This window comes from Aedes albopictus, chromosome 3 (genome assembly GCF_035046485.1).
Source record: "Aedes albopictus strain Foshan chromosome 3, AalbF5, whole genome shotgun sequence".
In the NCBI taxonomy this organism is placed as follows: domain Eukaryota; kingdom Metazoa; phylum Arthropoda; class Insecta; order Diptera; family Culicidae; genus Aedes; species Aedes albopictus.
The window spans coordinates 275,953,110-275,979,295 of NC_085138.1; the positions used below are offsets into that span (position 1 = coordinate 275,953,110).

Sequence of the window (26,186 nt, forward strand, 5' to 3'; positions counted from 1 at the left end):
TGTAATTTTTGTTTCGTGGAAAATCTTTTTTTTATATTTTTGGCTGATATTTAGGACTGTTTTGTATATCTCAAAATGTTTTTTGGTGTATTTTAAAGCGTATTTACATTTTTAAAAAATCATTGAAAAAATGATGTTTAAGTCACCTTCTAGAAGTCATTGTTTATTTTGTATTAAATTGCCAAAATTAACATATTTTAAATTTTATCCAAATCATTCTATCACAGTTTTATAGTTTAAGAGAATCGAATACACTCTTAAATTATTTTTCTTAAAATACGACAAATAAAATTTTCTATGAAAAAAAAATTAAAATAAAAATATTTCAAGAATAATCATAAAATCTCAAAATGTTTTCATCTCAAATAATCCGTACCTCAAATAGGCTTCCAGGAAAAATATAAAACTGTGAGGATGTTCAAAAATAAAAATTAGAAAAATCAAAAACTGAAATTCACGAAATCGAGAATTAAAAAGAATCATCTTCCAAAACATGTTTAAATCGATTTTAGATGACGAAAAATGATATTTAGATCAAAATCTAAAATTTGGGTATTAGAGGGTTAAAAGACGATTACAGCAGATTCTTTATTTTTTGCACGGGTCAGGTTTTTTCTATAACTCAGTCAGTTTTCAATCGATTCTCATGAAATTTTGTACACAGGCTCGGTTAGTACTATCAGTGTACAACATTTTATAAGAATCGGTTCAAAATTGACTGCGTTATAGCAAAACAACAACCCGTGCATAAAAGATTCGGATGTATTTAATTTATGGTGAGAGTATTGAATCTCACCTTCTTCGAATAAACTGTCGAAAATTTCAACAAATACCTAGTTCAAGGGAGTCAAGGAATTTCCATAATTAAGATACTGTGCCATTTATTCTGCAAGATGCTCCCAATTTCATCCTGCCCAAAATTATGGATTAAAGTGTTGTTTGTTTTCTTATTTATTTTAGTATTAGTTACAAGAGCGATTCCAAGCAACAGCATCAAAATTAAGGAAATTTTTTAATTCATGATTTTCTATTGAACTGAAACTTTGCACAGTTTTTCAGTTCCATCTAAATCGCCATTTTTCGATATAAAATTTTTATTTTGAATCACGACTAACTTTTCAAAAGGGTGTATGTGAAAATGGTTCAAAAATATTCAAAAATCTGCACAGCCAAAATGGTTCTTTCGATTCCTATGAATTTTTCAACAAAGTTAGATAACTAAATGGTGATTCCTAAGAAAATATACACTGTGAAAAAAAATCTTTTTTAACATGAAAAAATATAATTTTTGCCACAAAAACTCAAATAACTCAAAACCCTATCTTTTTACCAACGTAATTTTTTTAGGGAAAACGGTCCATTGTATTAGCAATCTACCATAAAAATTTGGTGATGGTAAACTAATAAACAAAAAAGTTATAACATTTCAAATATTTCACAATTTTCACATTTGGTAAATGTTTTTTTCTGGGTTAATTATTTCAGTGAGAAATCGCAGTTTTATGATGATTTTATTGTTCAGCATAGTGAGTTAACTAAATGGTGATTCCTCAGAAAATATACACTGTAAAAAAATCTTTTTTAACATTAAAAAATATCATTTTTGTCACAAAAACTGAAATATCTCAAAACCCTATCTTTTTACTAGGGTATTTTTTTTAGGGAAAATGGTCCATTGTATTAGCAATCTACCATGAAAATTTGGTGATGATAAACTAATAAACAAAAAAGTTATGACAATTCAAACATTTCACAATTTTCACATTTAGTAATAAATATTTTTTTAGTGTAAATTATTTCGGCCGGAAATCGCTGTTTGATGCTGATTTTATTGTTAATGGCCTTGCGTGAGTAAAACAAGCTGTTTTTATTATGTACTAGCTGGCCCGGCAAGCTTTGTCTTGCCCGGTCGTGGTGGTTTGACAATTGTTTAGCTCAAATTATCACCGCACTCTAGATTGGTTTCATTTCGATCGTGTGGATTTCCTTCCCAGCCTTGGAAAATCAGTACTTTTCCAATTTTCTAACTTTTGGAGTTGATTTTCGTAACTTTTTATACATATAAACACAGCCACCATGAATACGAATCGAACCGTGCAAGAGTCATGCTGATCGGTTCAGCCGTTCGTGAGTTTTGTTGCCTCAAAGGGACTTCAAACTCATTTTTATATATATAGATTATGTACAGGGGATAGACAAAATGATCGGGACAGTCAAAATTTTCTCTTCTCAAAAAATATTCAAATAGCTGTAACTTTTCGAAAAGTGCATCAAATATTCTCAAATTTTTACTGTAATTGGATCAACTAGTTGTGTATCAGTGGACAAAATTCGGAAAAGATCGGGCTATTCTGCACGAAGTTATAAAGATTCTAGAAAAAGGTATATTTATCCGATAGCCAACTTTGAGCTGTAATATCTTCGGATTCAATAAACTGAATGCAATGAAATTTTGACCATTTATGACTTATATAATGAGCTTTGAAAAACTTTTGACTTAACTTATAATTCTCAACACAGAAGAAAATTATAACGATGAGATTATTTTTCTAATAAAACACCAAATTTTCTTAAATTTCAACATCGTTTCAAAATTCAAGATGCTATTTATAGTTCATTTATATTCCCTCTAATTGTCTTTAATATAAATATGTTTTGAAAGAAAGCAACAACATAGCTGGCAATTCATTGAAAAATTTATGGGATGCATATTAAAAATAGATCAATTTACTAAAAAATCATAAAATAAATGAAATCGCTATAACTTTTTCTCTCGTAAATAATTTCAAGTTGAGTCAAACGTTTTACAGAGCTCATTATATAAGTCGTAAATGGTCAAAATTTCATTGCATTCGGTTCATTGAATCCGGAGATATAACAGCTCAAAGTTGGCTATCGGATAAAAATACCTTTTTCTAGAATCTTTATAACTTCGTGCAGAATAGTCCGATCTTTATCAAATTTTGTCCACTGATACACAACTAGTTGATCCACTTACAGTAAAAATTTGAGAATATTTGATGCACTTTTCGAAAAGTTACAGCTATATGAATATTTTTTGAGAAGGGAAAATTTTGCCTGTCCCGATCATTTTGTCTATCCCCTGTATATTATATGTACAGTAATGTTCCGATTTTATCACGTCCTCCGCGCGTTAGTCGTTTATTCATTAATTTGCTGTTACATTTCCCTCTTCTTCAAGATGAATGTTGAAGGCGTGTTTTGCAACGTTGATAATATTGAAATGGGTATAGATGTTGAAGAATATTTCAAAGCATTTTTGAAAAGGGGCGTGCTTAAATTGTTTAAACAGATGTCGCTGATGGTACGGTGGCATGACTCTCTGAACTTAGCACTTCTGGAAATTTCTCAGTTGTTATCGTTTTCGAACTTCCTGCGCCCTGCTTTACCGATGATATACAGATAGCTCGTTTGTCAAAGTCTAGAATTCAATATGGACATTTGGACATAACCAGTCTCTTTCAGTTTATCTATGGCGCTTACGGTGAGATTTCGTAACTCTTTTGAACATTTTTTTTTCATCAAACGGTCTACAAGAGAGCGTTGAGTTGAAGACCTTTGAGAAAGCGACTATTCATGTTGTTCGTTAGATTATTATAAACAAAAAAATCACTTATTAGTTTTAACTGACTAGTTTGGTGTTGTTTGCTTTGCTGAAGAAGAAAATAACTATAAAATTTTTAATATCCACAGCGGTAGTATTTTTTTGCTTTTTCGTGAGCATTGTCATGGTATGTACACAGACAAACAAACGTAACACTGACGAAATTTTCATTGACCACGCCTTTAACCCTTATGTGGCAGACAGGGTACCCGGGTACCCAGCACCCATTTAAAAAGCACGGTGTAGAAAAAAAGCAAAAAGTTTGTCGCACACATAACGGTTAACGATCATTTTGAATCTTGGTTGTGGCTTTCATAACCAGAAGAGCGCCCATCGTTTTTCTTTGCGTTTGACGTTTCACTAGCGTCTTCTGATGACGATATTGCACAACGCAGTGTTTCGTGAAACATTTCCACCAGGTGGTGGTAGTGTGAACTGGGCGATGGGTTTTCACGAAAATTGTTCTAGGCGTTTCGTCTGTTTGTCTGTGGTATGTACCACTCATGCATTTGTTGTTGTTGAAGTTACTCGCATTCTTCCGATCATAAAGTCTGTTCTCTAAGAGGATTTTTTTTTGCAGATAAACTAGACGTATACGCGTATATAAAACTTTTATTATACAGCTTTTGTCTTAAAAATAAGTTTAATTCCATTTTTCTTATAATCAACAGCTTTTCAACACTATCAAGGGATTTTTTCACCAGTCACGTACAATAAAAAGTATGACACTCTCAATATTTTTGATCACAACACTGGATCGCGTCTAAGTTTCAAATAGATACTATAGTAAATATGAATAATCAAAAAAAAATATCATGAAAACAACTTGTTCAATTCAGGCGGTAGCCTGTACAATAAAATCAGCATCAAAATATAGTTCTCGAAATAATCTACACAGAAAAAAAAAATTTTTTTGTTACTAAATGTAAAAATTGTGAAATGGTTGAAATGTCATAACTTTTTTGTTTATAAGTTTACCATCACCAAAATTTTATGGTAGATAGCTGATATAATGGGCCATTTCCCCTAAAAAATTTACGTTGGTAAAAAGATAGGGTTTTGAGATATTTGAGTTTTTGTGACAAAGATCATATTTTTTAAAGTAAAAAAAGAAATTTTTTACAGTGTATATTTTCTAAGGAATCATCATTTAGTTATCTAACTTTGCTGAAAAATTCATAACAATCGAACAATCCGTTTTTGCTGTACAGCTTTTAGAATATTTTTGAACTATTTTCGCATACACCCTTTTGAAAAGTTAGTCGTGAGTGAATATGAAGGTTCAATATCGAAAAATGGCGATTTAGATTAAATTCAAAAATTGTGCAAAGTTTCAGATATTTTTGAAATGGTCGCTCAGGATCGACTGACATGACTCCGTGGAATTCCTCACAAGTGAAGCAATCTCATATGACAACACAAACAATGGAATCGATGAGTGCCATCATCACTTTTTTCGAATAGATTGCATTATGGAGCCTCGGATTAGTACTTATGGAATTTATGGCATTTCGGACGAAGAATAAACATATTTTTTTCTAACCATTTCATAGCCTTCACCTGTTACTCTCATCATTTAATCGACTTCCAATTTACGGAATGATCCTTCAATTCCGAACAGCGACTCTGCATTCTTGGGTCGGCCGGGGCGTTTCTTCTCGTCGGTTCCGTATTGTTCGTCTTCAAGGAAGAAGTCCCTGTAGCTCTCTATCTTTTCAACCCATTTGTCGATAATATCCTGAAGCGGTCCAGCTTCTCCGCCGTACTCCGTTGGCAGCAGACGCTTAGGGATATGCTGGTACAACGATTCCATGTTGCTGCCATGTACCATGAGCTGTTATTAAAAAAAATAAACAAATTATAATCATAATTTATCGTATTTGTTGTATACCAGTTGGGAACAACTTACCCTTGAACGATTTTTCTCAGTCATGAAAGATTTGAACAAATTGTAAACAGTTTCGAAGCCCGAAGGTGTATTGATATAGTGGAATCCTTTAAGACGTAACGGCGATCCTTCTTGAGACCACATTGTGGCCTTTTTCACAAAAGTAGGATTAAATTGCAAGAAATGGGCCATCGTAGTATTGGATAGATCCAAAATACCCATTTGCCCAGCAATTCCCAAGTTATCGTCTTCTTTCATCATAATATCGCCCATCATTGAGTTGAATTTGAACACATCTTGAATAGAATATTTGGCGGGATCGTAGGCACCCGGTCGAATAAGGAAAATTCGTGGACTCGACGGAGTATCCGTATACGGCAAAGGAATAGCAGATCCCATTCTCATTAAAGCAGCCAACTTCTCATTGAGAGGATCGCGATTCCTGATCAACTCTGGCAAAGCGGTACGAATGGTGTAATACAAGTCCAGCTTTTGCTTGGCCCGCTCAAGACTGTGTTTGGCACCACGCAAGAACATGACCAGAAATTGATCATCGGTGCGGGACTTGATGTGTGGACATTTGGTCAACCATGCACGAAGCGCCGCTACATCCTCCTCTAGTCGTTCCGGTACTTCGTTCAGCTCTTCTCTAGCCTTTTGAGCAAGCTCAGGAGACAGTGGACGAATATCGAGCATGACGATAGGGGAATAAGGTAATCTGGAATAAGAGGAATATCGAATAAGGGTAATTTTTGCAATCAGGTTGGAAGGCTGATGTTTATTGACGGCGATAAGAGGGCACCTTTGTTCGATGATAATTCTTTTTTGTGGGCTTAAAGCTCTTGTTGAATGATCTTACACAATTTCGTTTGAAAATATTATTATGAAAATCGTTGGATTTCCCAATATGAAAATATATGGTGGTGATTAAATTCTGAGTATCATTCTGTAATCTAAATGACATTGAAAAAATATGTGCCATGAAATTAAATGTATGTTTTAGTGGAACATTTGAACCATTAACATTTGATAATGTAATAAAAAGTAACAATGTTAAGATAACTACAAGCTAGTTTGCTGAGACTTACAAATAAAATAGGATAAACTGATCATCATCAATCTGTATACTCACATGCGCTAAAAGGTTGACCTCCACTGCTGTGTGTTAGCTCAGCACAATTCAACGATTGAATTCGTACTAAGTTGATCTGGATGTCCATTATCTTTCTCAATTCTCGATAGCGTTAAATGCGAAAAAATAAGATTAGATAACACGATGAAATAAAAACCTATGGATTTTAAACAATTTTGTGATTGAAATACAGATGGCATTCGCAAACCATTTCATTCTAAATTAACACGTTGTGTTGTCTTGCGTTGCGACTATGAGTTACGGTGTTCTGCTGCGCTATATCGTTTTGCCGATTGCAAGCAATGTCTGGAATAATTCTCAAATCCCTTATTTTATCACAATAACATTTTTATTGCCTAACTAAATTAAAATATCTGATGCACTTTGTTTTCTGCTATAAGGCCGTTACAAATATTTATTTCACTTTTTGTCCCACCACTCTTTGGCTGGTCGAGGGGGGGGGGGGATAAAAATAATAAAGCATTTAATTTGAAAAATAATAAAAACTCATCGGATTTGTTAAAGATATTTTGGCAAGACCCGATATTTTGATAAATATTTTTTTATCTGCCCCCTCAAAATGCAAAATCCAGCCAAAAGTTTTTGAAGAGGGGGGGGGGGAGACAAAAAGTCAAAATTAAATTTGTATCAGCCTAAATTGTATGACTGCATTTTTCAACATTTTATTTTAATCTCTACGGTGCTCAACGTATATGGAAGACTTTACTACGGGTGAACATCATAAATGTTACATAAATGAGTTATATGTTTGTGTGCTCTTTGTGTTAAATGTTTTATTTTTTACTTTGCAAAAATATAGCCCTACAAAACTTACAGCCAGTTGACCGTTTTCCGAAAAGTGGAAATTTTGTGATATGACTATGTATCACCACTAGGTAGATTAATCTAGGTTTTTTACTATAGCGATACAAAGTCCTCTTGTACTGGTTTTGTTTTGGGTTTGCGCTTTCAGTTTATTGATGATTAATTCATTTCAGTTGATTCAGTGATTAATTCACCTAGAAGTGTGGAAGTAATTTACTTTTTAAATAAATGCAGATAGAGTATTGGTATCATTTACAGAGTTGTAGAAAAAACTATGATTGGAAAGTTTACATTATTTGGTTCGCTTGTCTCAGTTTTCGTGGAGTTTTTTTATTCATCACAGTTTTTTCTGCAGATTTTTGGAAATTTGGTCTTTGTGATGAAATACACTGAGGCTGGTTTTCTTTTTACTGTAATAGTACTCTAAGTTCCATTTGCATCTCAATCGAGAAACCCCAAAAGATTTTATAGTGAAGTCCTAGAATAAATCCTCGAAGGAATCAGAGAAATTCAAGAATTCTGGAAAAATTCCTGCATGGAACCTAGGATACCCGCAGAAATTATTGCATCTTATATAGGGTGTTAGGTTCCTGAGTGCAATCTTTGTAAAGGGTGATAGAGCACCAGAAATGGCGAAAAAAAAGTTCTACGCATATGGTCAAATCTCAACCGTTACGTAGTTATTGAACTCCCCATGTTTTTGACTCTTATTACCTTAACTGGCTATAGCTTTAAAATGGCCAAACTTATCGCAGTTTTTTTACCCTTATTCGAAAGATTATTGAATTTTCTGTCAAATGGCATCTTTGAATCGTATAGTTACAGCGGAGATTTTTTACAAAACAAATCCTGTTAGTTAGGAATCCTTCAGATATTTCTTCAAAATTTCCTCCTGGATTTCTGCAAGGATTCCTTCAAAACATACCCAGTAACTCCTGATAAAAAATCTTCTTGAGCATCCTTCAGGAGCCTTGCTGGGATTGATAATGGAATTCATTCAGGAATATCTGGGGAAATTCACTAGCAAAGTCTTGCTGAGATACCTCAGGCAATTTCTGCTGAGAAACTTCCAGAAATACTTGGAGGCCTACTAAGAGCAATTACTGAAGAAATCTGTGCTAAAATTATTTGAGAAGTCCCAGAAAAAAATCATGAAGAAATCTTTTTTGGGATATCTGAAGGAATCCTTGCAAGCATTTCTGCTGGTATTCTAAAAGAATGTCCTAAGGGAAATTTCTGAAGAAATCACAAGAGGAATTTGTAAAGGTTTAGTGTTACGAGGTCAGATTGGTATCAACTGCATCCACTTAAGCGCCAAGCAAGCACTTCCAATCGGCTTGCATGTGGATCAGCTTGAGTATCCCGGCCAGACTCCTCAAGGCGAGTCCTTGTCACAAGTTAAGATCAATTCCGAACCTACCGTGCAACAGTTAACTGTTCAAATCGCATACCCAGAACCAACGAACGATGGGGCAAATCTCTGACGAAAACCAACTGAACCAATGATCAAGTTTTCTCTCCTCTTTCGATTAATTTACTAGTATGTGCCATAAAACGGTTCTAGATCTATTCAGGGTGAAAACATCTTATAATGAGGTAGGGGGTAATAAAATCTTACACTCTAGTTTTCTCTTATTCCCTAATGCGTGCACGCTTCTTCGACCAAAAATGGGTCTCTGGGTGTTCAATGCGAACGATTATCATATACAAAAAGAAAAACCAAAACGATCTGACCTGCTTGCAGCCGTGAGGGTCCTGGCTGTATCCTTGCGATGTCGCCGTCACTCCGGTGGACTACCGGTCGATCCGTACACGTGACACCGTGCGCGGTACCGTCTCTCTGATCACTCGTGATGCCGGGTCGGAGAGGGTTCGGCTCTCGGCTAGCGAAGTAATTCGAGCAGTCCGATCGCTCGACCGGGGATGCTGTCAGTCGAACTACGATGACGGGCTATCACACCACCATCCGTGCTTATCACTCGTGGTTACGAGCCGTTCTCGTGTTGCTAACACCGATCGATGGGGTTCGACAAGCGGGGTGGTGATGGGCGGTGCCAATGCGCTCACGTGATGTGAATCTCCCTTCGAGACCGATGGAGCTATATTCGGTTAGTAGCGTCCGAATTCCTTCGGAAGGCGTGGATTCCTTCGGCCCAAGGTGCGCGAGGGTCGAATACTGGCGCGGACGACGAGGCGAGCCTACAAGTCGCCGAGCTTCTGACTCGTCCCTAGAGACAGCGTGGCTGGTCGCTATCCCCTACACCCTACACTAGCACCTTCGCTTGAAGGATAGCAGTGTCCTTCAAGGAGAAAATATAACAAACGTTCGCATTAACACAATAACATACACACTAAGAAATTCTCAATTTTAAAGTAGACGCAATCGAATAATCAGACGTAATAAGTGGTGACATAAAATAAAATGCTACTTATTTTTACGGCACAAATAACGTAAGCGTGAATTAATTGGAAAAATCTGGGTTTCAGGCACATTGACCAGGTTTTTATAAGCAAAAATTGAAATTGAAACACTTGATTCATTAATCAGTTCCAAACGGCGTAATTTTACATGAACGAAGACAGAAACGTGTTCTGCGCTATGACGAAATGTCAAAGTTGTTTACAACTGCAGCTTTACGTGTTGCGATTCAGAATACGGTGGAAAATTATTCATTTTGTGACAAAAATGTGATTCCTGTGCATCAAGTACTAAATACAGCTGTGAATAAAGCTTTGGGACTTTAATACGTCATCCCAGCTGTCGTGAACCGAGGGCCGGTTCAAGGAATATTGACCGGAACAATCTACGAAGTGGAAGTGCAACGCGTATCGCAACACAGATCCCAGCTAGCATGGTTTCATTGCTTCTACAGAGTGTACTGCGTGGATGCATTGTGATTGATACAAAATTTATATAGTGATAGAGCGCATTATAAATAAATGAAATAGGTAAAACTTTGAACCAATCTTCATTTTATTTCCGAACGAGAAACTGTGAGGGGATGCAGGAAAAGTTTTGAATGGATGATGTAATTGAGGTTATGTATGCAAATATTTGGCAGGCTGTAATTTTACGCGATTTGGCACTAGAAAGCATCATGTAAAAATAAAATCGTACACAAATTTGTGTCATTTTGCTCGCTGTCATATGTCGGCGTAGAATGACATAAAATTACGAGATTTTTTCGAAGTGTGTAGTCACAATAACCTCATAATCACTCATTACCTGTGCCTCGTGGGAGTATTCGATACTACAGTTTTTTCAGTTTTTACGCTTATTTCAAAGGTTTTTCTATCTGCGAGAATTGTTGAAAAATAAGAACGAATTCAATAATTTTCTACTCCTTCACATATTGTTCTAGGTTACTCACAACGTCTTACTGAAAACTTTTCGCAACAGGACCTACTTCAGATTTTTAAAATTCCACGTTATGCTCTCAAAAACTGTAATAATAATGTATGTTCAATTGATTTCTGTTTTCAGGTTTACACTATATGCTTACACAAACTTTCGTTCGATCTTCAATCACTACGGAGTAGATTACACTTTTTTTATTAACTGTTTGGTCACATTTAACTTGCTCACTGATCGATTTGAGAATGCTAGATCATCGGATGACTTAACAATGCTAGACCTAGGCGACGCCCTCTTTTCAATAGTCATCTATTGTATTTTTTGGCAAAAACAACATTTCAGTTCTCGTATGAACTGATGAGGCTAATCGTCATTAGTTTTAGTGATGAGATCCTCCCAGTAAGTTTGCTGCAGGATAGGTTTAAATTGGTGGTTCTAAATCCCACCACCAGGGGCTCTCGAGTTACTAAAAGGTAATCGATAACCCTCGCTGGTCCCATGTTTTGAAATTGAAAAATATCTTACTTGGCGATTAGGTTTGGATAAAAATTATATTTTTGTTGACCTTTTGTAACTACGTTACAAATTTCTATTGGAATCCTTGGAGAAACTACAGGAAGGATGTGTATAGGAATCCTTGCAGAAATCACTTCAGAAATCTCAGTAAGAATTTCTAGATAAACCTTATTAGGCATTTGTGGAACAATTCCAAAGATTTTTCAATCAATTCCTCCAAGAGTTTCTCTTGGCATTTTCCCGGGATTCCTTCAGGAATTCCTGCAGAAGCTTCTCTTGTGAATTTTACGGGTATTTTTTAAAAGATTCCTTCACAATTTTCACTTGGAATTTCCCCAAGCATGCCTGATGGGTTTCACGGCTCACGTTATTGTCAGCCGTTAGCAACGAACCAAGATGGCCGAATTCTTCTACCACCTCGAAAGTATCACCCATCTTGATGAATTCTGCGGCGATATCGTTCTCACTAGGCACTTTGTTGTTTTTGAGCTGATATATGGCATCCTTAACTCCCCTCAGCGTGGCAGTTGGTTCGATCCCATCCTCTGTTGCACCAACATAGTCATTTCCTCCGCTGCCTTGATTCCCCGTGCCTACATTCACTTCACTATTCAGGTGCTCGTCGAAGTGCTGCTTCCATCTTTCGAGCACCTCACGTTTGTCCGTCAGGAGATTCCCGTCCTTATTCCTGCAGGTTTCGGCTTGTAACTCCTCCAACAATTCCTACTGGAATCCCAGCAAGAATGCTTGGAGGAATCTTGGCCGGAGATCCTAAAGAAATCTCAGCTAGAATTACTGGATGTATTTAGAAAGGATTGAGAGGATTGCGCAATTTCTGCAGAAACCCATCAGGCATTCCTGGAGAAAATCTAAGAGGAATTCCCAAAAGATTTATCCAGGAATTTGTCTTGGATTTTCTCTTGGGATGCCTGCTGGAGTTCCTCCATAAATTTCTTCTAAGATTCCTTCAGAATTTCCTCCTAGGATTCCTAAAGAGAGTGCTCTTGAATTTCTACCATAAATTCATGCTACGATTCATTCATAGATTTATGTTGGAATTTCTCTTGGAATACAATATCCATCCAAATATCTAGAATTCGTTTTTGAAATTCTTGCTGAGATTTTTCAAACATTTTAGCAGGAATATATCCAATAATTGCTCTTGATAATTTTCCCGGAATTCCTTGAGAAATACCTGCAGGTATTGCATGGTTAACCCACAAAAAAATCCTATAGAATTTCCACTAGAAATTTTTAGAGAACTCCCAGTAGCAATCCTGGAGAAATCCCATGAAGTGCTCCTTGAGATTATTCAAAAGGATTCCGAGTAAGAGGATCAAATTTCTTAAAAAAAATCATGAATAAATAACAGCAGCTGCAAAACGGTGAGTCGATAAGGAGAGCGTCCAACATAGCTCTGGTCATCACAAGTTCCTACCTCATGCTTCCACGGGTCAAGCGATGACAAAGTCCGCCAGCTAAGAGTTGTGTGCTTAGCTGGTAGTGCAGCCTGGGCACTGTTGTCCTTCTGACTTCAGCTAGATTGAGGAGGTACGATCCGAGCGTCTGTTCACCAAGAAGGTGCGGCTCAAAAAGCGTCTGTTCTGGCATCCAGCGGCTGAGTAAGAAACGCTGCACCATGCCCAGCTAGATCCAAGGTGTTCGTCTTAGTGTTGGTTGGGACGTTAAACAGAACTGGCACGATGGCCCTCCGGCGACACAGGAGTGTGGGCGTAGGCCCAATAAGCCACCCGTAAGAATCCCCATTGCGCATAACATAGGAGAAAATACGACTTGATACAATCGGCAAAGACGCACGCGACGAAATAAGGACTACGATTGGAAACATAGAACATGGAACTGAAAGTCACTAGGTTTCGCAGGATGTGACAGGATAATCTACGACGAACTACATCCCCGCAACTTCGACATCGTGGCGTTGCAGAAACTTTATCGGACTGAACAGAATGTGTGGAAAGCGAGCATCGATCGGCTACCTTCTACCAAAGCTGTGGCACCACCAATGAACTGGGAACACGATTTATAGTGTTGGACAAGATGCGACAACGTGTGATCGGGTGGCAGCCGATCAACACAAGGATGTGCATGTTGAGAGTAAAGGGCCGTTTCTTCAACTACAGCATCATTAACGTCGACTGCCCACACGAAGGGAGACCTGATGACGAGAAAGAAGCATTCTACGCGCATTTAGAGCAAACATACGATGGTTGCTCGCCTCATGACGTGAATATCGTTGTCGGCGACATGAACGCGCAGGCAGGAAGGGAGGAAATGTACAGACCGGTAATCGGGCGAAACAGCCTGCACGCCGTATTGAATGATAACGGCCAGCGATGCGTAAACTTTGCAGCCTCCCGTAGTATGGTAGTCCGAAGCATCTTCTTCCCCCGCAAAGATATCTAATATGCCACCTGGAGATCACCCGACAATCAAACAAAAAACCAAATCGACCACGTTCTAATCGTCGGTAAATTCTTCTCGGATATAACCAATGTCCGCACATACCGCAGTGCGGATATAGATTTGGATCGCTACTATAGTCGCTGTATGCATGAGCTCAAAACTTTTGACAGTTATCACCATGCGTCGAAGTCGAACGCCGCGGCTCAACATCGAGCAGCTGCGTAACGTAGAAGTGACTTAACCCTACCAACCTACCAACGGAAGAGCAGCTTGGCGCAGCTACACTTGAAGATGACTGGAGGGATACCTGATCCGCCATAGGTAATATGTACCTCGGCTACAGCACTAGGCTTCGCGACTCCGAATCACAGAAATGACTGGTACTACGGTGAATGTGAACAGTTGATGAACGAGAAGAGTGCAGCATGGGCGAGAATGCTGCAATGCCGTACTAGAGCGAATGAGACACGTTATAGACAGGCGCGGAACAGGCAGAACTCAGTCTTCCGGACGAAGAAGCGCCAGCAGGAAGAACGAGATCACGAAGCGATGGAAGAGTTTAACCGCGCTAAGGACACACGAAGGCTTTGTGCCACAAGCCGACATGTGCCGAGATAATCCCGGGAATCTTCTCACGAGCGAGCGTGAGGTGGGCGAGAGGTTGTGGCAGCATTACGATGAGCACCTCAATGGCGACGTTGCAAGTACCGAAGGTGGCGTGGTAACAGATCTAGGAGTATGTGCACAGGACGGAAGATTTCCGGCCCTTGACCTCCAAGAGATTGAGGAGGAGGTTGACCGATTGAAAGACAACAAAGCCGCTGGAGCAGATCAACTACCAAGCGAGCTTATAAAATACGGTGGAGAAGCACTGGTGAGAGCACTACACTGGGTCATTTCCAAGATTTGGGAGGAGAAAGTATTACCGGAAGAATGGATGGAAGGTATCGTGTGTCCCATCTACAAAAAGGGCGACAAGTTGGATTGCGGGAACTACCGCACGATCACAATACTGAGCGCTACTTACAAGATACTCTCTCAAATATTGTGCCACCGTCACCGGTTGCAAGAGAGTTCGTGGGGCAATATCTGGTTGGATTCATGGGTGAACGCGCTACAACGGATCAGATGTTCGTCATCCGCCAGGTGTTGCGGAAATGCCGTGAATACGACGTGCCCACACATCACTTGTTCATCGATTTCAAATCGGCGTATAATACAATCGATCGAGAACAGCTATGGTAGATTATGCACGAATACGGATTCCCGGATAAACTGATAGGGAATCGCGCCACTTGGGCGGTGGCTTCTATATTCGTCTATTTTCCACTATAACTCAGTCAAATTTGAACCAATTAACACAACTTTTGGAATGTTATGGGATAGGTATAGTATCTACCCGTATACAACATTTCAAGTCAATTGGTTCAAAATTGACTGAGTTATAGTGGAAAACAGACGAATATAGAAGCCACCGCCCAAGTGGCGCGATACCCTACGATTGATCAAGGCGACGATGGATCGAGTGATGTGCGTAGTTCGAGTATCAGGGACACTCTCGAGTCCCTTCGAATCTCGCAAAGGGTTACGGCAAGGTGATGGTCTTTCGTGCTTGCTGTTCAACATTGCTTTGGAGGGTGTAATAAGAAGAGCGGGGATAAACACGAGTGGGACGATTTTCACGAAGTCCGTACATCCGACTAAAGAGTGAAGCCAGGCGAATCGGATTAGTCATTAATGTGTCGAAGACAATGTACAAGATGGCAAAGGGCTCCAGGGAGGAATCACCGCGCCCGCCACCCCGAATTCATATCGACGGTGATGAAATCGAGGCGGTTGAAGAATTCGTGTACTTGGGTTCACTGGTGACCGCTGATAACGACACCAGCAGAGAAATTCAGAGGCGCATTGTGACAGGAAGTCGTGCTTATTTTGGACTCCGCAGAACTCTTCGATCGAATAAAGTTGGCCTTAACACGAAGTTGACTATCATTCATTCATTTATTTAGTTAACATCAAATTCATGATAATACTGAATCAACAATTTGCCGCCATAATACTCGATTTGCAGCTGCAGCTCTCCAACGTCGGTCACGTCCAACAATCGCCAGATCACGCTCTACCTGGTCCGCCCATCGTGCTCTCTGCGCTCCACGCCTTCTTGTACCAACCGGATGGTTAGCAAACACCAACTTTGCAGGGTTGTTGTCCGGCATTCTTGCAACATGCCCTGCCCATCGTATCCTTCCGGCTTTGACCACTTTCTGGATGCTGGGTTCGCCGTAAAGTGCAGCGAGCTCGTGGTTCATCCTTCTCCGCCACACACCGTTCTCCTGCACGCCGCCGAAGATCGTCCTTAGCACGCGTCGCTCGAAAACTCCAAGTGCTTGCAGGTCCACCTCGAGCATCGTCCATGTCTCGTGTCCGTAGAGAACCACCGGTCTTATTAACGTCTTGTACATGGTACATTTGGTGCGGGGGTGAATCTTTTTTGACCGCAGTTTCTTCTGGAGCCCATAGTAGGCACGACTTCCACTGATGATGCGCCTTCGTATTTCACGGCTCACGTTATTGTCAGCCGTTAGCAAGGAACCGAGGTAGACGAATTCTTCTACCACCTCGAAAGTATCCCCGTCTATCGTAACATTGCTGCCAAGGCTTGTCCTGTCTCGCTCAGTCCCACCTACCAGCATGTACTTTGTCTTAGCCGCATTCACCACCAGTCCGACCTTTGCTGCTTCACGTTTTAGGCGGGTGTACTGTTCTGCCACCGTTCCAAATGTTCTAGCAATAATATCCATGTCATCCGCAAAACAGACAAATTGGCTGGATTTCGTGAAGATCGTACCCCGGCTGTTGAGCCCGGCTCGTCGCATAACACCTTCCAGGGCGATGTTGAATAGTAGGCAGGAAAGTCCATCACCTTGTCGTAGTCCCCGTCGAGATTCAAATGAACTGGATAGTTCACCCGAAATCCTTACGCTGTTCTGCACACCGTCCATCGTTGCTCTTATCATTCTAGTCAGCTTCCCGGGAAAGCTGTTCTCGTCCATAATTTTCCATAGCTCTGTGCGGTCGATACTGTCGTATGCCGCTTTGAAGTCGATGAACAGGTGATGCATTGGGACCTGGTATTCACGGCATTTCTGGAGGATTTGCCGTACGGTGAAGATCTGGTCCGTTGTCGACCGGCCGTCGATGAAACCGGCTTGGTAACTTCCCACGAACTCATTTACTTTAGGTGAAAGACGACGGAAGATGATCTGGGATAGCACTTTATAGGCGGCATTCAAAATAGTGATCGCTCGAAAGTTCTCACACATTAACTTGTCGCCTTTCTTGTGGATGGGACAAATTATCCCTTCCTTCCACTCCTCCGGTAGCTGTTCGGTTTCCCAGATCTTGACTACTAACTGGTACAGACAGGTGGCCAACTTTTCCGGGCCCATCTTGATGAGTTCTGCTGCGATACCGACCTTACCAGCCGCTTTGTTGTTTTTGAGCTGGTGGATGGCATCCTTAACTTCCCTCAGCGTGGGAGTTGGTTCGTTCCCGTCCTCTGCTGCACCAACATAGTCATTTCCTCCGCTGCCTTGGTCCTGCGTGCCTACATTCTCTTCGCCATTCAGGTGCTCGTCGAAGTGCTGCTTCCACCTATCAATCACCTCACGTTTGTCCGTCAGGAGGCTCCCTTCCTTATCCCTGCAGATTTCGGCTTGCGGCACGTAGCCTTTGCGGGATGCGTTCAGCTTCTGGTAGAACTTGCGTGTTTCCTGTGAACGGCACAGCAGTTCCATTTCCTCGCACTCCGCTTCTTCCAGACGGCGCTTTTTCTCCCGGAAGAGACGGGTCTGCTGCTTCCGCCTCTGTCTGTATCGCTCCACATTCTGTCGGGTTTCATGCTGCAGCATTACCGCCCGCGCTGCATCCTTCTCCTCCAGAACCGCTCTGCACTCCTCGTCGAACCAATCGTTTCGTCGACTCCGTTCTACGTACCCGATAGTGCTCTCGGCTGCGTTGTTGATGGCTGCTTTGACTGTACTCCAGCAGTCCTCTAGAGGGGCCACATCGAGCACACCCTCGTCCGGCAACGCTGCCTCGAGATTCTGCGCGTATGCGGTGGCGACATCCGGTTGCTTCAGTCGCTCTAGATCGTACCGGGGCGGCCGCCGGTAATGTACGTTGTTAATAACGAAGAGTTTTGGGCGCAATTTAACCATCACCAGGTGATCAGAGTCGATATTAGCGCCACGATAGGTCCTGACGTCGATAATGTCGGAGAAGTTCCGTCCATCAATCAGAACGTGGTCGATTTGCGATTCCGTTTGTTGTGGTGATCTCCAGGTGTAACGATACGGGAGGCTATGCTGGAAGAAGGTGCTACGAATGGCCATGTTCTTGGAGGCGGCGAAATCGATGAGGCGTAGGCCATTTTCGTTCGTCAGCTGGTGGGCGCTGAACTTTCCAATCGTCGGTCTGAATTCCTCCTCCTGGCCTACCTGAGCGTTTAGATCCCCGATGATGATCTTGACGTCGTGGTTTGGGCAGCGGTCGTACTCGCATTCGAGCTGCGCGTAAAATGCGTCTTTGTCATCATCAGTGCTTCCGGAGTGAGGGCTGTGCACGTTTATTATGCTAATGTTGAAGAATCGGCCCTTGATCCTCAACCTGCACATTCTTTCGTCGATCGGCCACCAACCGATCACGCGCCTCTGCATGTCGCCCATCACTATAAAAGCTGTTCCCAGCTCACGTGTGTTGCCGCAACTCTGGTAGATGGTATGATTACCTCTAAACGTTCGCACCATAGATCCTGTCCAACACACCTCCTGCAGCGCTACGATTCCGAACCCGCGGTCCTTCAGTATATCGGCGAGTATGCGGGTGCTCCCGATGAAGTTGAGAGATCTGCAGTTCCACGTACCGAGCTTCCAATCGCAAGTCCCTTTTCGTCGCTGTGGTCGTCGCCATTGGTATCGGTTCGCATTCTTCTCTTGTTGATTTTCCGGTGCTAGACTTTTTTACGGCTGGCTCGCAGGGCCTGACACCAAGTTGACTATCAACAAAACGCTGATTAGACCGGTAGTCCTCTATGGAATTTCCTCTGAAATCCAGACAGTAATTTATAGAGAACTCCATCAGGCATTCCTGGAGGCATTACAAGAGAAATCTTTTTAGAAACCCTCGTAAAATTCGTAAGTTTCAGCGGATATTAATACTAGCATTGCTGCAGACATTTTACTGGCATTTCTGAAGCATTTTTAGCTGGATTTTCTCTAGCAATTGCTCTTGGTGTCCTCTAAGAACGCTAGTGACTGCAATTGCATAAGGTATGAGATCAATATGGATCAAACAAGGTAACCCAAGTAACACGACTTGTTTCGAAGCCAGTAAAAGCAACCGTAGTGCAATTTATTTACTGTCCGTATTATAGATGATAACAACACAATTGCTTCTTCTTTGAAACTCAAAAAGCGCATATTCTGAATCGTTCTGCAACTTGAATGAAAGGGAATGATACAAAAATGGAAAACAGATTTTGTCCAGACTCGAACCATGGACACCAGGAGTATTAACTACTCACCTTACATACTACACCAAACGCACTGGGGGAGAATTGGTGCTCACCACACCTTGAGAGCTATAAAATATATTCAAATCCGTTAGGTATTCGTTGAACGGCGAGATGGGACTGCTGCGCCGTTCTTGAGCAAAACGGAAGTTGTATCAAAAACTCAACGCATCCCTCAACCTTTTTTTTTGAAGACAAATAAACCATAGACACTGATAAAATCATGATAACACATTGATTTCGAAAAAAAAAACGAAAGGATTGTTTGCTCCACTTTTTATATTACGAATAATTTTCGAGATAAAACACTTTTATTTTTGAATTCACCTGTTATTTCTAGTATTTAGGGTAAGTGTGCCCATCGTTGTGGTATTAAGGTAAATTCATTTTAAAAACAATGATCGTACCATCTAATGATGGGTTGCAAAACGTTAGTTTGTAGTTTTCTATCCAAATTTGCTTGGAAAAATATAAAAACTATCGTTTCTCTCTGTTTTTGATCATAAATCGCTTACCACAACATTAGGCACACTGTTCCTATTATGGAAGTAAAATTTAATTTTGGCTCCTATTGTTGCGGTATCCCATTGAAATCATATGGGATACCGCAACATTAGGAACACTACCGCAACAATAGGAACACAGCAGCAAAAAATTTAAGGAAAATATTTTTTTTAATAGGTTTTTGGGCAAATCTTAAGCACACAAATGGTGCAATCTCATAATTTAAGCATAATACATCTATTAAAAATGCCTTTTGGTAACATTTCAGTCGAAAAAGTGCTCAATTGCCACTACTGCAACATTAGGTACTACCACAACGAAGGGAACAATTACCCTATGTTACTTCTACTTATCAATCTAACTCCAACTTTCGAAACGATCCAACCGTTCCGAACAAATCTTTTTCCTCTGCTATTGGATTCGTTGTTCTTCGTTTGCTTTCATCTACACCTAAACTTTGATCATGGATCAAATAGTCCCGGTTATCAATCAGTCTTTGTTCCCAATCATCAACAAACTGTTGCACTGGTCCCAAGTCTCCTCCATATTCCGTCGGGAGGATCGATTTTGGGAAATACTTATGCAATGATTCTAAGCTAGATCCATGCGAAATTATCTGGAAATAAACAACAAAAAATCGATAAATGAGTGGCGTCTACCCGAGGCTTCGTGACCGATAAGCAATAATACACAGTGAATGATTTTCCTATACATATTGAGATAGCGTGACGATTATATTGAGGCGTTTATCTCAATACCAGCTGGCTAAACATGTTTGAACCATATGTCGTGTCGTATACTATTTACAATGTTCCGCTTACCGTTTTATCGCGATTCTTCTGCGTCATCAAACTTTTGAATACATTTATCACAATATCAAATCCTTTAGGAGTGTTAATGAAATGGAATCCTTTTTGTCTTAACGGACATCCCTGTTGGTTTAGAATGGCAGCCTTCTTCAGAAACGAAATGTTAAAGTTGAAGAAATGAGAGCTGGATGAACTACCCAGATCGATAATTGCTGTTTCACCACAGATCACCAATTGGTCGTCGTCTCGAAACTGTACATCGCCAATCATTGTGAATACCTTAAGTATATCGGGAAAATCACAAACATCTCCATCAAATGCATTTCCACGGATGAGCATTATCTTAGGGTCATCTGGATTTATCGTTTTCGGGAGTGGTACAGACACACTGAAAATTCAGTACAAAAGTATTGAAACCCTTTTCTTTATGCAAACTGATGAAATTCATACCCCATCTTGATCACCTTCCGAATAAACGGGTCCAATGGATCCCTGTTGGCCATGACCTCTGGCAACACCGATCGAATTGAATAATAAATGTCCATCTTTTCCTTCACCCGCTGAATGCTGTGCTTGCAAGCTCGAAGAAAGCCAATCAAAAATTGGTCATCATTCCTGCCACGGATGTGTTCCGATTGTTTCATCCAGGTGCGAATGGCCTCCAATTCACCGGCGATAAGTTTTTCATTTTCATTCAGCTCTGCCTTGGCTTTTCTTGCTAAAACATTCGATATGGGGCGAATTTCAAGATCTGTCTAAATAAAACAATGGAGGGTATTCAGTCAATGTAAATAGCTTATCTCACACCATTGCTTACCATTTTTACTGGAGATATTTCCGCCCAAGTTGACTGCCTAACTACAAATGAATCAGCATTCTGGCGGATATTTTCGCAAATGTCATGGATGCTATCTCTGCTGTTGAATTTCTCATTGGGGTACTTTATTGATGGAATTGTGCTAAATTTGTGTGTAACCACGTGCGATTAGATAAGATAGGCTCGTGATGCTGTAGCTTGTTAACAATGTCTTATCTTGTAATATTTCATGGCTTGGCATATTGAGCCTTGTATTTACAGTAGGGTTGGTCATTGTGGTAAAAACTTTATAGCGTTTCTGGTTGGTGGTCTCAAATTATTCGCTAGAACTTTATTTTTAGACTTCTTAAAGTTTAAGAAGTCTATCTATTTGACATAGCGCTTCGAAGTGATTGTGCAATAGACTGGCCCAAATACAAAAATGTCGAAAAATTCTACGGGGCACCCTCTAGAATCGTGACTTTGGATGAGAAGAACAATCTGTGAAAGATTCAGCTCAATCGGTTAAAAATTGAGCTGGCGCAAATGAGTTGAAGGTTTGTATGGGATGTTCAGTCGAAATATATGGGAAATTGGATGACCTCCAGTCTCTCATTCAGCACGCCGGTTTAGCGAGTTCGATTTGGCTCAGAATTGAAAGAATGGTAGTTGAGACCCTAAGGAACATCTTTGTAGAAGGTCATATCATGATAAAACTTAATTTAGTAGCAGTTTCAGCTAAAGCATGGTTTCCCAAACTGTGGGTCGCGACCCCCCAGGGGGGTCGCCGGCGTTCATCCAGGGGGTCGCGAGGGACAGTAAAATATTTTACTGCAACAGACAACAAATGAGAGAATTTCTATGGGGGGGGGGGGGGGGGGGGGTTGCGAAAACTACGTCAGCTGGCAAAAGGGGGTCACGCGACCTGAAAGTTTGGGAACCTATCTGCTAAAGGAAGCAGGGTGAAGACATCTTCCCCCGTTTACTCTCGGTTGTTATATACAGCACGTGTTCATCGGTCGAAGCTTGCGTGCTACATCATAGGCAGCTATGTAATTCTTCATTGCCTTGATACCCATCCACGTGCGTGAGCAATGGAAATAATGAAGGACAACCAAGCCGCCTATGATGTAGTGTGCAGGTTTCGAACCGCAAACACGAGCTGCATGTAACAACCGAGAGTAAACGGGGGAAGATGTCCTCACCCTACTTTCATTAGCTGAAACAGTAACTAAATTAAGTTTCATCATGGTATGGTCTTCTACAAAGTTGTTCCTTAGGGTCTCAACTACCGTAAACCGGGGTCAAATTGATCAGCGGGGCGAAATTGATCATTTGGGTACTACATTATAATTACATACCAGGAACTTCTAAGCGTCGTAATGATTTTAAACTTTTTATGTCATCTGATTCGAAGATGTCTAGAGATGAGAGTAGACTTTTATTTGTTTAGAAAAAAGTTAGTTTTGCCTTATTTTTTTAGGAATTTGCAATGTATTTCTCATTTAGCTGAAATCATTGCTTCTAAACAATCGATTGCCACTAGGACTTCCCGTAAATTTTATGTTTTAACATTTTTGTGGAGCCTTGGTTGGAAAGTTATGAAGCTATTCTAAATTTGAATAAGTAAAAAAAAGTTCCTTTTTGACAAAAAAGTCATTTATTGTAACAAAAAACACTTATTTTAAAGGAAATTGCCTATCTTTAGGCGTTAAAGGGGAAAGTTCAAAATTTAATTTTGCGTTTTAAGTGTCAAATTCACTTGTTGTAAGAGTTTTGACGCGTTATTCGGGTTAAGAAGAGCAAAATTAAGTGGATAAGGATTTTTATCTTTTTAACCGATGCTTAATTGTATACTGATCAATTTCGCCCCAAAGTGGCATCCTCAATTTTTTGATTTTTGAATTAATTTGACAAAACTTTTAAGCTTGTTGAACAAAATTCTGTCACATGGTTTCATAGAGATCCACTGGGTACTGATTTTATAGAAATTCTTCATGCAATATTTGAATTGTCACTCATGTTATTCGCAAAAGTTGTTTTAAAGTGATCAATTTGACCCCGGATTACGGTACCATTCTTTCAGTTCTGAGTCAAATCAAACTCGCCAAACCGGCGTGTCGTATCAGAGACTGGAGGTCATCCAATTTCCCATATATTTGGACTGAACATCCCATACAAACCTTCAACTCATTTGCGCCAGCGCAGTTTTTAACCGATTGAGCTGAATCTTTCACAAATTGTTCTTCTCATCCAAAGTCACGATTCTAGAGGGTGCCCCGTGAATTTTGAAAACTTTATTTTCGTCTCATACAAATGTGGGCCGGTCTATTGTGCAATCACCTACACTGACCACCATTTGCAGCTCCGGCTTTCGATTGTTCACAACTACCACCTCAACCTTTGTAAATGTTTTTTTGAAAAGATGAAGAGGTTTTGTGCCTTTTTGAGAATGATTTCATAAAGAGAAAAAGGAAATCACTCAAAGGGGCTTCTCCCTCTTTCTAATTTTTTGTTAAAAAAATAAAAACTACACTAGACCAAACTACCAACTCAGTTTTAAGGTGAGCCAACTTCTATTTTCTGAACTCATCTACTTCTCCACAACCGCAATCGAGAACTGCACTATCGTACTGCATAGTAGCGAATTCCGTTCCTCTTATGCTGGAGCGCTATCTCGGCTGTCTGTGTTACCGACAGGATAGCGTCTACGGTCGATCTCCCCCTCCGGAAGCCGAACTGGTTGCTTGAGAAACCATTTACATCCTCACATTCTGTTGAGGATAATCTTTTCGAGCATCTTCCCCGTCGTGTCGATCAAGCATATTGGTCTACATGCTGACGGGTCTCCGAGTGGTTTCACGCCTTTGTGAACAGAACCAGACTATGTCGCTTCCAAACCTCTGGGGAAACTCCCTCGTCCAGACATTTCTGCATAGCAGACTTCAACATCCCAGGAGCCTCTGCAATAGCTGCTTTTAATGCCAAGTTCGGAGCTCCGTCCGGACCTATGCTAAGGGACTTTGGTATCCCCGCAAGTTCCACATCTGTAACTCTCTCCTCATCGCCAGCTCCAGTCCCTGGCTGCCCTACGAAAGTAGGTCGCGGTAAAGCCCCTCGATGATCCCCTCCAACATCTCTGGAGATTGCTCTGTAGAAGCCATTACACATCTCGTCTTGGCCATCACGATCCAGGAGGCATCGCCCCACGGATTCGCATTGGCACTCTGACAGAGACCCTCAAAGCAGACGTTTTTGCTTGCCCTCTCAGTCTTCTGCGCAATTATGGCAGCGGCGAATACCACCCGCAGTTCATTCAGCTCTTCCTCACTTTGTGCTCGCACGAAGCACGCGAGAGCACCGCTACCAGCTCGTTACCGCTTAAATCGAGTAGGTTACGCTCATGGCGGAGCGCCTCCCTAAATACCTCGTCGTTGAAGTATGATATCCTCCACCTACGAGGGTTTACCTTTTTCTCTACCCGCTGCCTGCTGTTGTTGTAGTCGATACTGTAACGAACTGCCAGGTAATCGCTGTGACTATAGTTATCGTCTATTCTCCAGTTCGAACTACTTTTTAAGCCAGAACTACAAAAAGTTACATCAATAATAGACTCCACACCATTCCGACTAAAGGTACTCATGGTACCGGCATTAGTCATGTAGACATCTAGTATGACCAGTGTCTCTAGCCTTCACTCTGTCAGCACGGTCGTCGTACAGGCCAGCATCGACGTGAACTGCTCGATCGGAGGCACGTAACAGCTACCAAAGAAGACACCGTTTACTTTGACGACCACGAAGTAATCATAGGTAGTAAACAGCACATCCTGGATGTGGTATTTACCCGTCGTCCATATCGCTGACATTTTTTTTTGACCCATCCGAGACCCAATTGCCGTTGCCGGTGGGTACTCTGTATGGGTCCGCTATGATGGCAATATCTTCCCCATACTCAGAAACCGCTTGACAAAGCAGTTGCTGAGCTGCGTCACAGTGGTTCAGGTTCAGCTACATTATCTGCACTGTGATTAGTTGACTACGGCTTTGTTGAAGGCCTTTGACCCCCCGTTGAGTGCCTGTTGTTCGCGGATTTCTCGGAACAAATAATACACATGGGTAGACTCGTGCAGCCTTGTGCCTTATGGTCTTCGGCGCCACATCGCCTGCACAGCTTGCTCCTGTCAGGGCCTTTGCAGTCCCATGCCTTGAGTCTGATTCCAGACACCTGAAGCGAGCCTCTGGTGACTCATGAAAGGTCAGATGGCATACTTACCAGCCCCCCTCGATCTTCCCTACTTTAACGGAGTTATTTACGTCCGTTACAGGTAACTGTACCAAGGCTACTCGTCTCCCTGCCGGCTCCCTCTGTAGCCTCTGCTGTAAGAGCTCTCACCTCGACCCCTTCACCAAGGACCTCTTCCGCCAGACTCTCGTAGGCGGCACCCATGCATTCCTTGTCGCACTTGATATCAAGGATCATTTAGCTCGTACGAGTACGTTTAATATTGCACACGTTGGCTTCACGAGCTTGTACTTAGAGCTCGTCCGAGTACTTAGACTGTTAGGTCTTGATGACAAGCGCGTCGCCTTCCACGCTTGGCACCTGCTCTCTTACGCCTTCTTGGTTTGACGTCCCTGACCTTAAAAGAAAATCGGGTTAAGTACAAGACACTGAAGACGACCTTACAGTTGAGGTCGAAATGCGTATCTGTCAAAGGATGCAAATTCTTAGTGGAAT

The 26,186-nt window shown here is 41.1% G+C and overlaps 2 protein-coding genes across 2 annotated transcripts; both read right to left on the reverse strand.

Annotated features, from left to right (window-relative positions):
- Window positions 1-5,131: 5,131 nt before the first annotated feature.
- On the reverse strand, window positions 5,132-6,792 carry LOC134292130 (retinol-binding protein pinta-like). The gene is made up of 3 exons (XM_062860894.1): window positions 6,646-6,792; window positions 5,535-6,231; window positions 5,132-5,459 (listed from the first exon to the last, which is right to left on the reverse strand). Exons 2-3 carry the CDS (start codon window positions 6,207-6,209, stop codon window positions 5,202-5,204), a joined length of 933 nt encoding a protein of 310 aa, XP_062716878.1. The 5' UTR covers window positions 6,210-6,231; window positions 6,646-6,792; the 3' UTR covers window positions 5,132-5,201.
- Window positions 6,793-19,586: 12,794 nt separating this feature from the next.
- On the reverse strand, window positions 19,587-22,171 carry LOC109402340 (alpha-tocopherol transfer protein). Its single transcript, XM_019675008.3, has 4 exons — window positions 21,468-22,171; window positions 21,101-21,405; window positions 20,663-21,038; window positions 19,587-20,457 (listed from the first exon to the last, which is right to left on the reverse strand). Exons 1-4 carry the CDS (start codon window positions 21,468-21,470, stop codon window positions 20,194-20,196), a joined length of 948 nt encoding a protein of 315 aa, XP_019530553.3. The 5' UTR covers window positions 21,471-22,171; the 3' UTR covers window positions 19,587-20,193.
- Between the last annotated feature and the right edge of the window lie 4,015 nt (window positions 22,172-26,186).

Bases quoted from the DNA above. Each gene is read 5' to 3' on its own strand.
- LOC134292130 (XM_062860894.1), bottom strand. From the start codon at position 6,209: ATGCTCGATATTCGTCCACTGTCTCCTGAGCTTGCTCAAAAGGCTAGA. The intron at 5,460-5,534 runs GTAAGTTGTTCC...TTTTAATAACAG, and splicing joins CTGAGAAAAATCGTTCAAGG to CTCATGGTACATGGCAGCAA.
- LOC109402340 (XM_019675008.3), bottom strand. The intron at 21,039-21,100 runs GTATGAATTTCA...CTGAATTTTCAG, and splicing joins CGGAAGGTGATCAAGATGGG to TGTGTCTGTACCACTCCCGA. The intron at 20,458-20,662 runs GTAAGCGGAACA...GTTTATTTCCAG, and splicing joins AGAAGAATCGCGATAAAACG to ATAATTTCGCATGGATCTAG.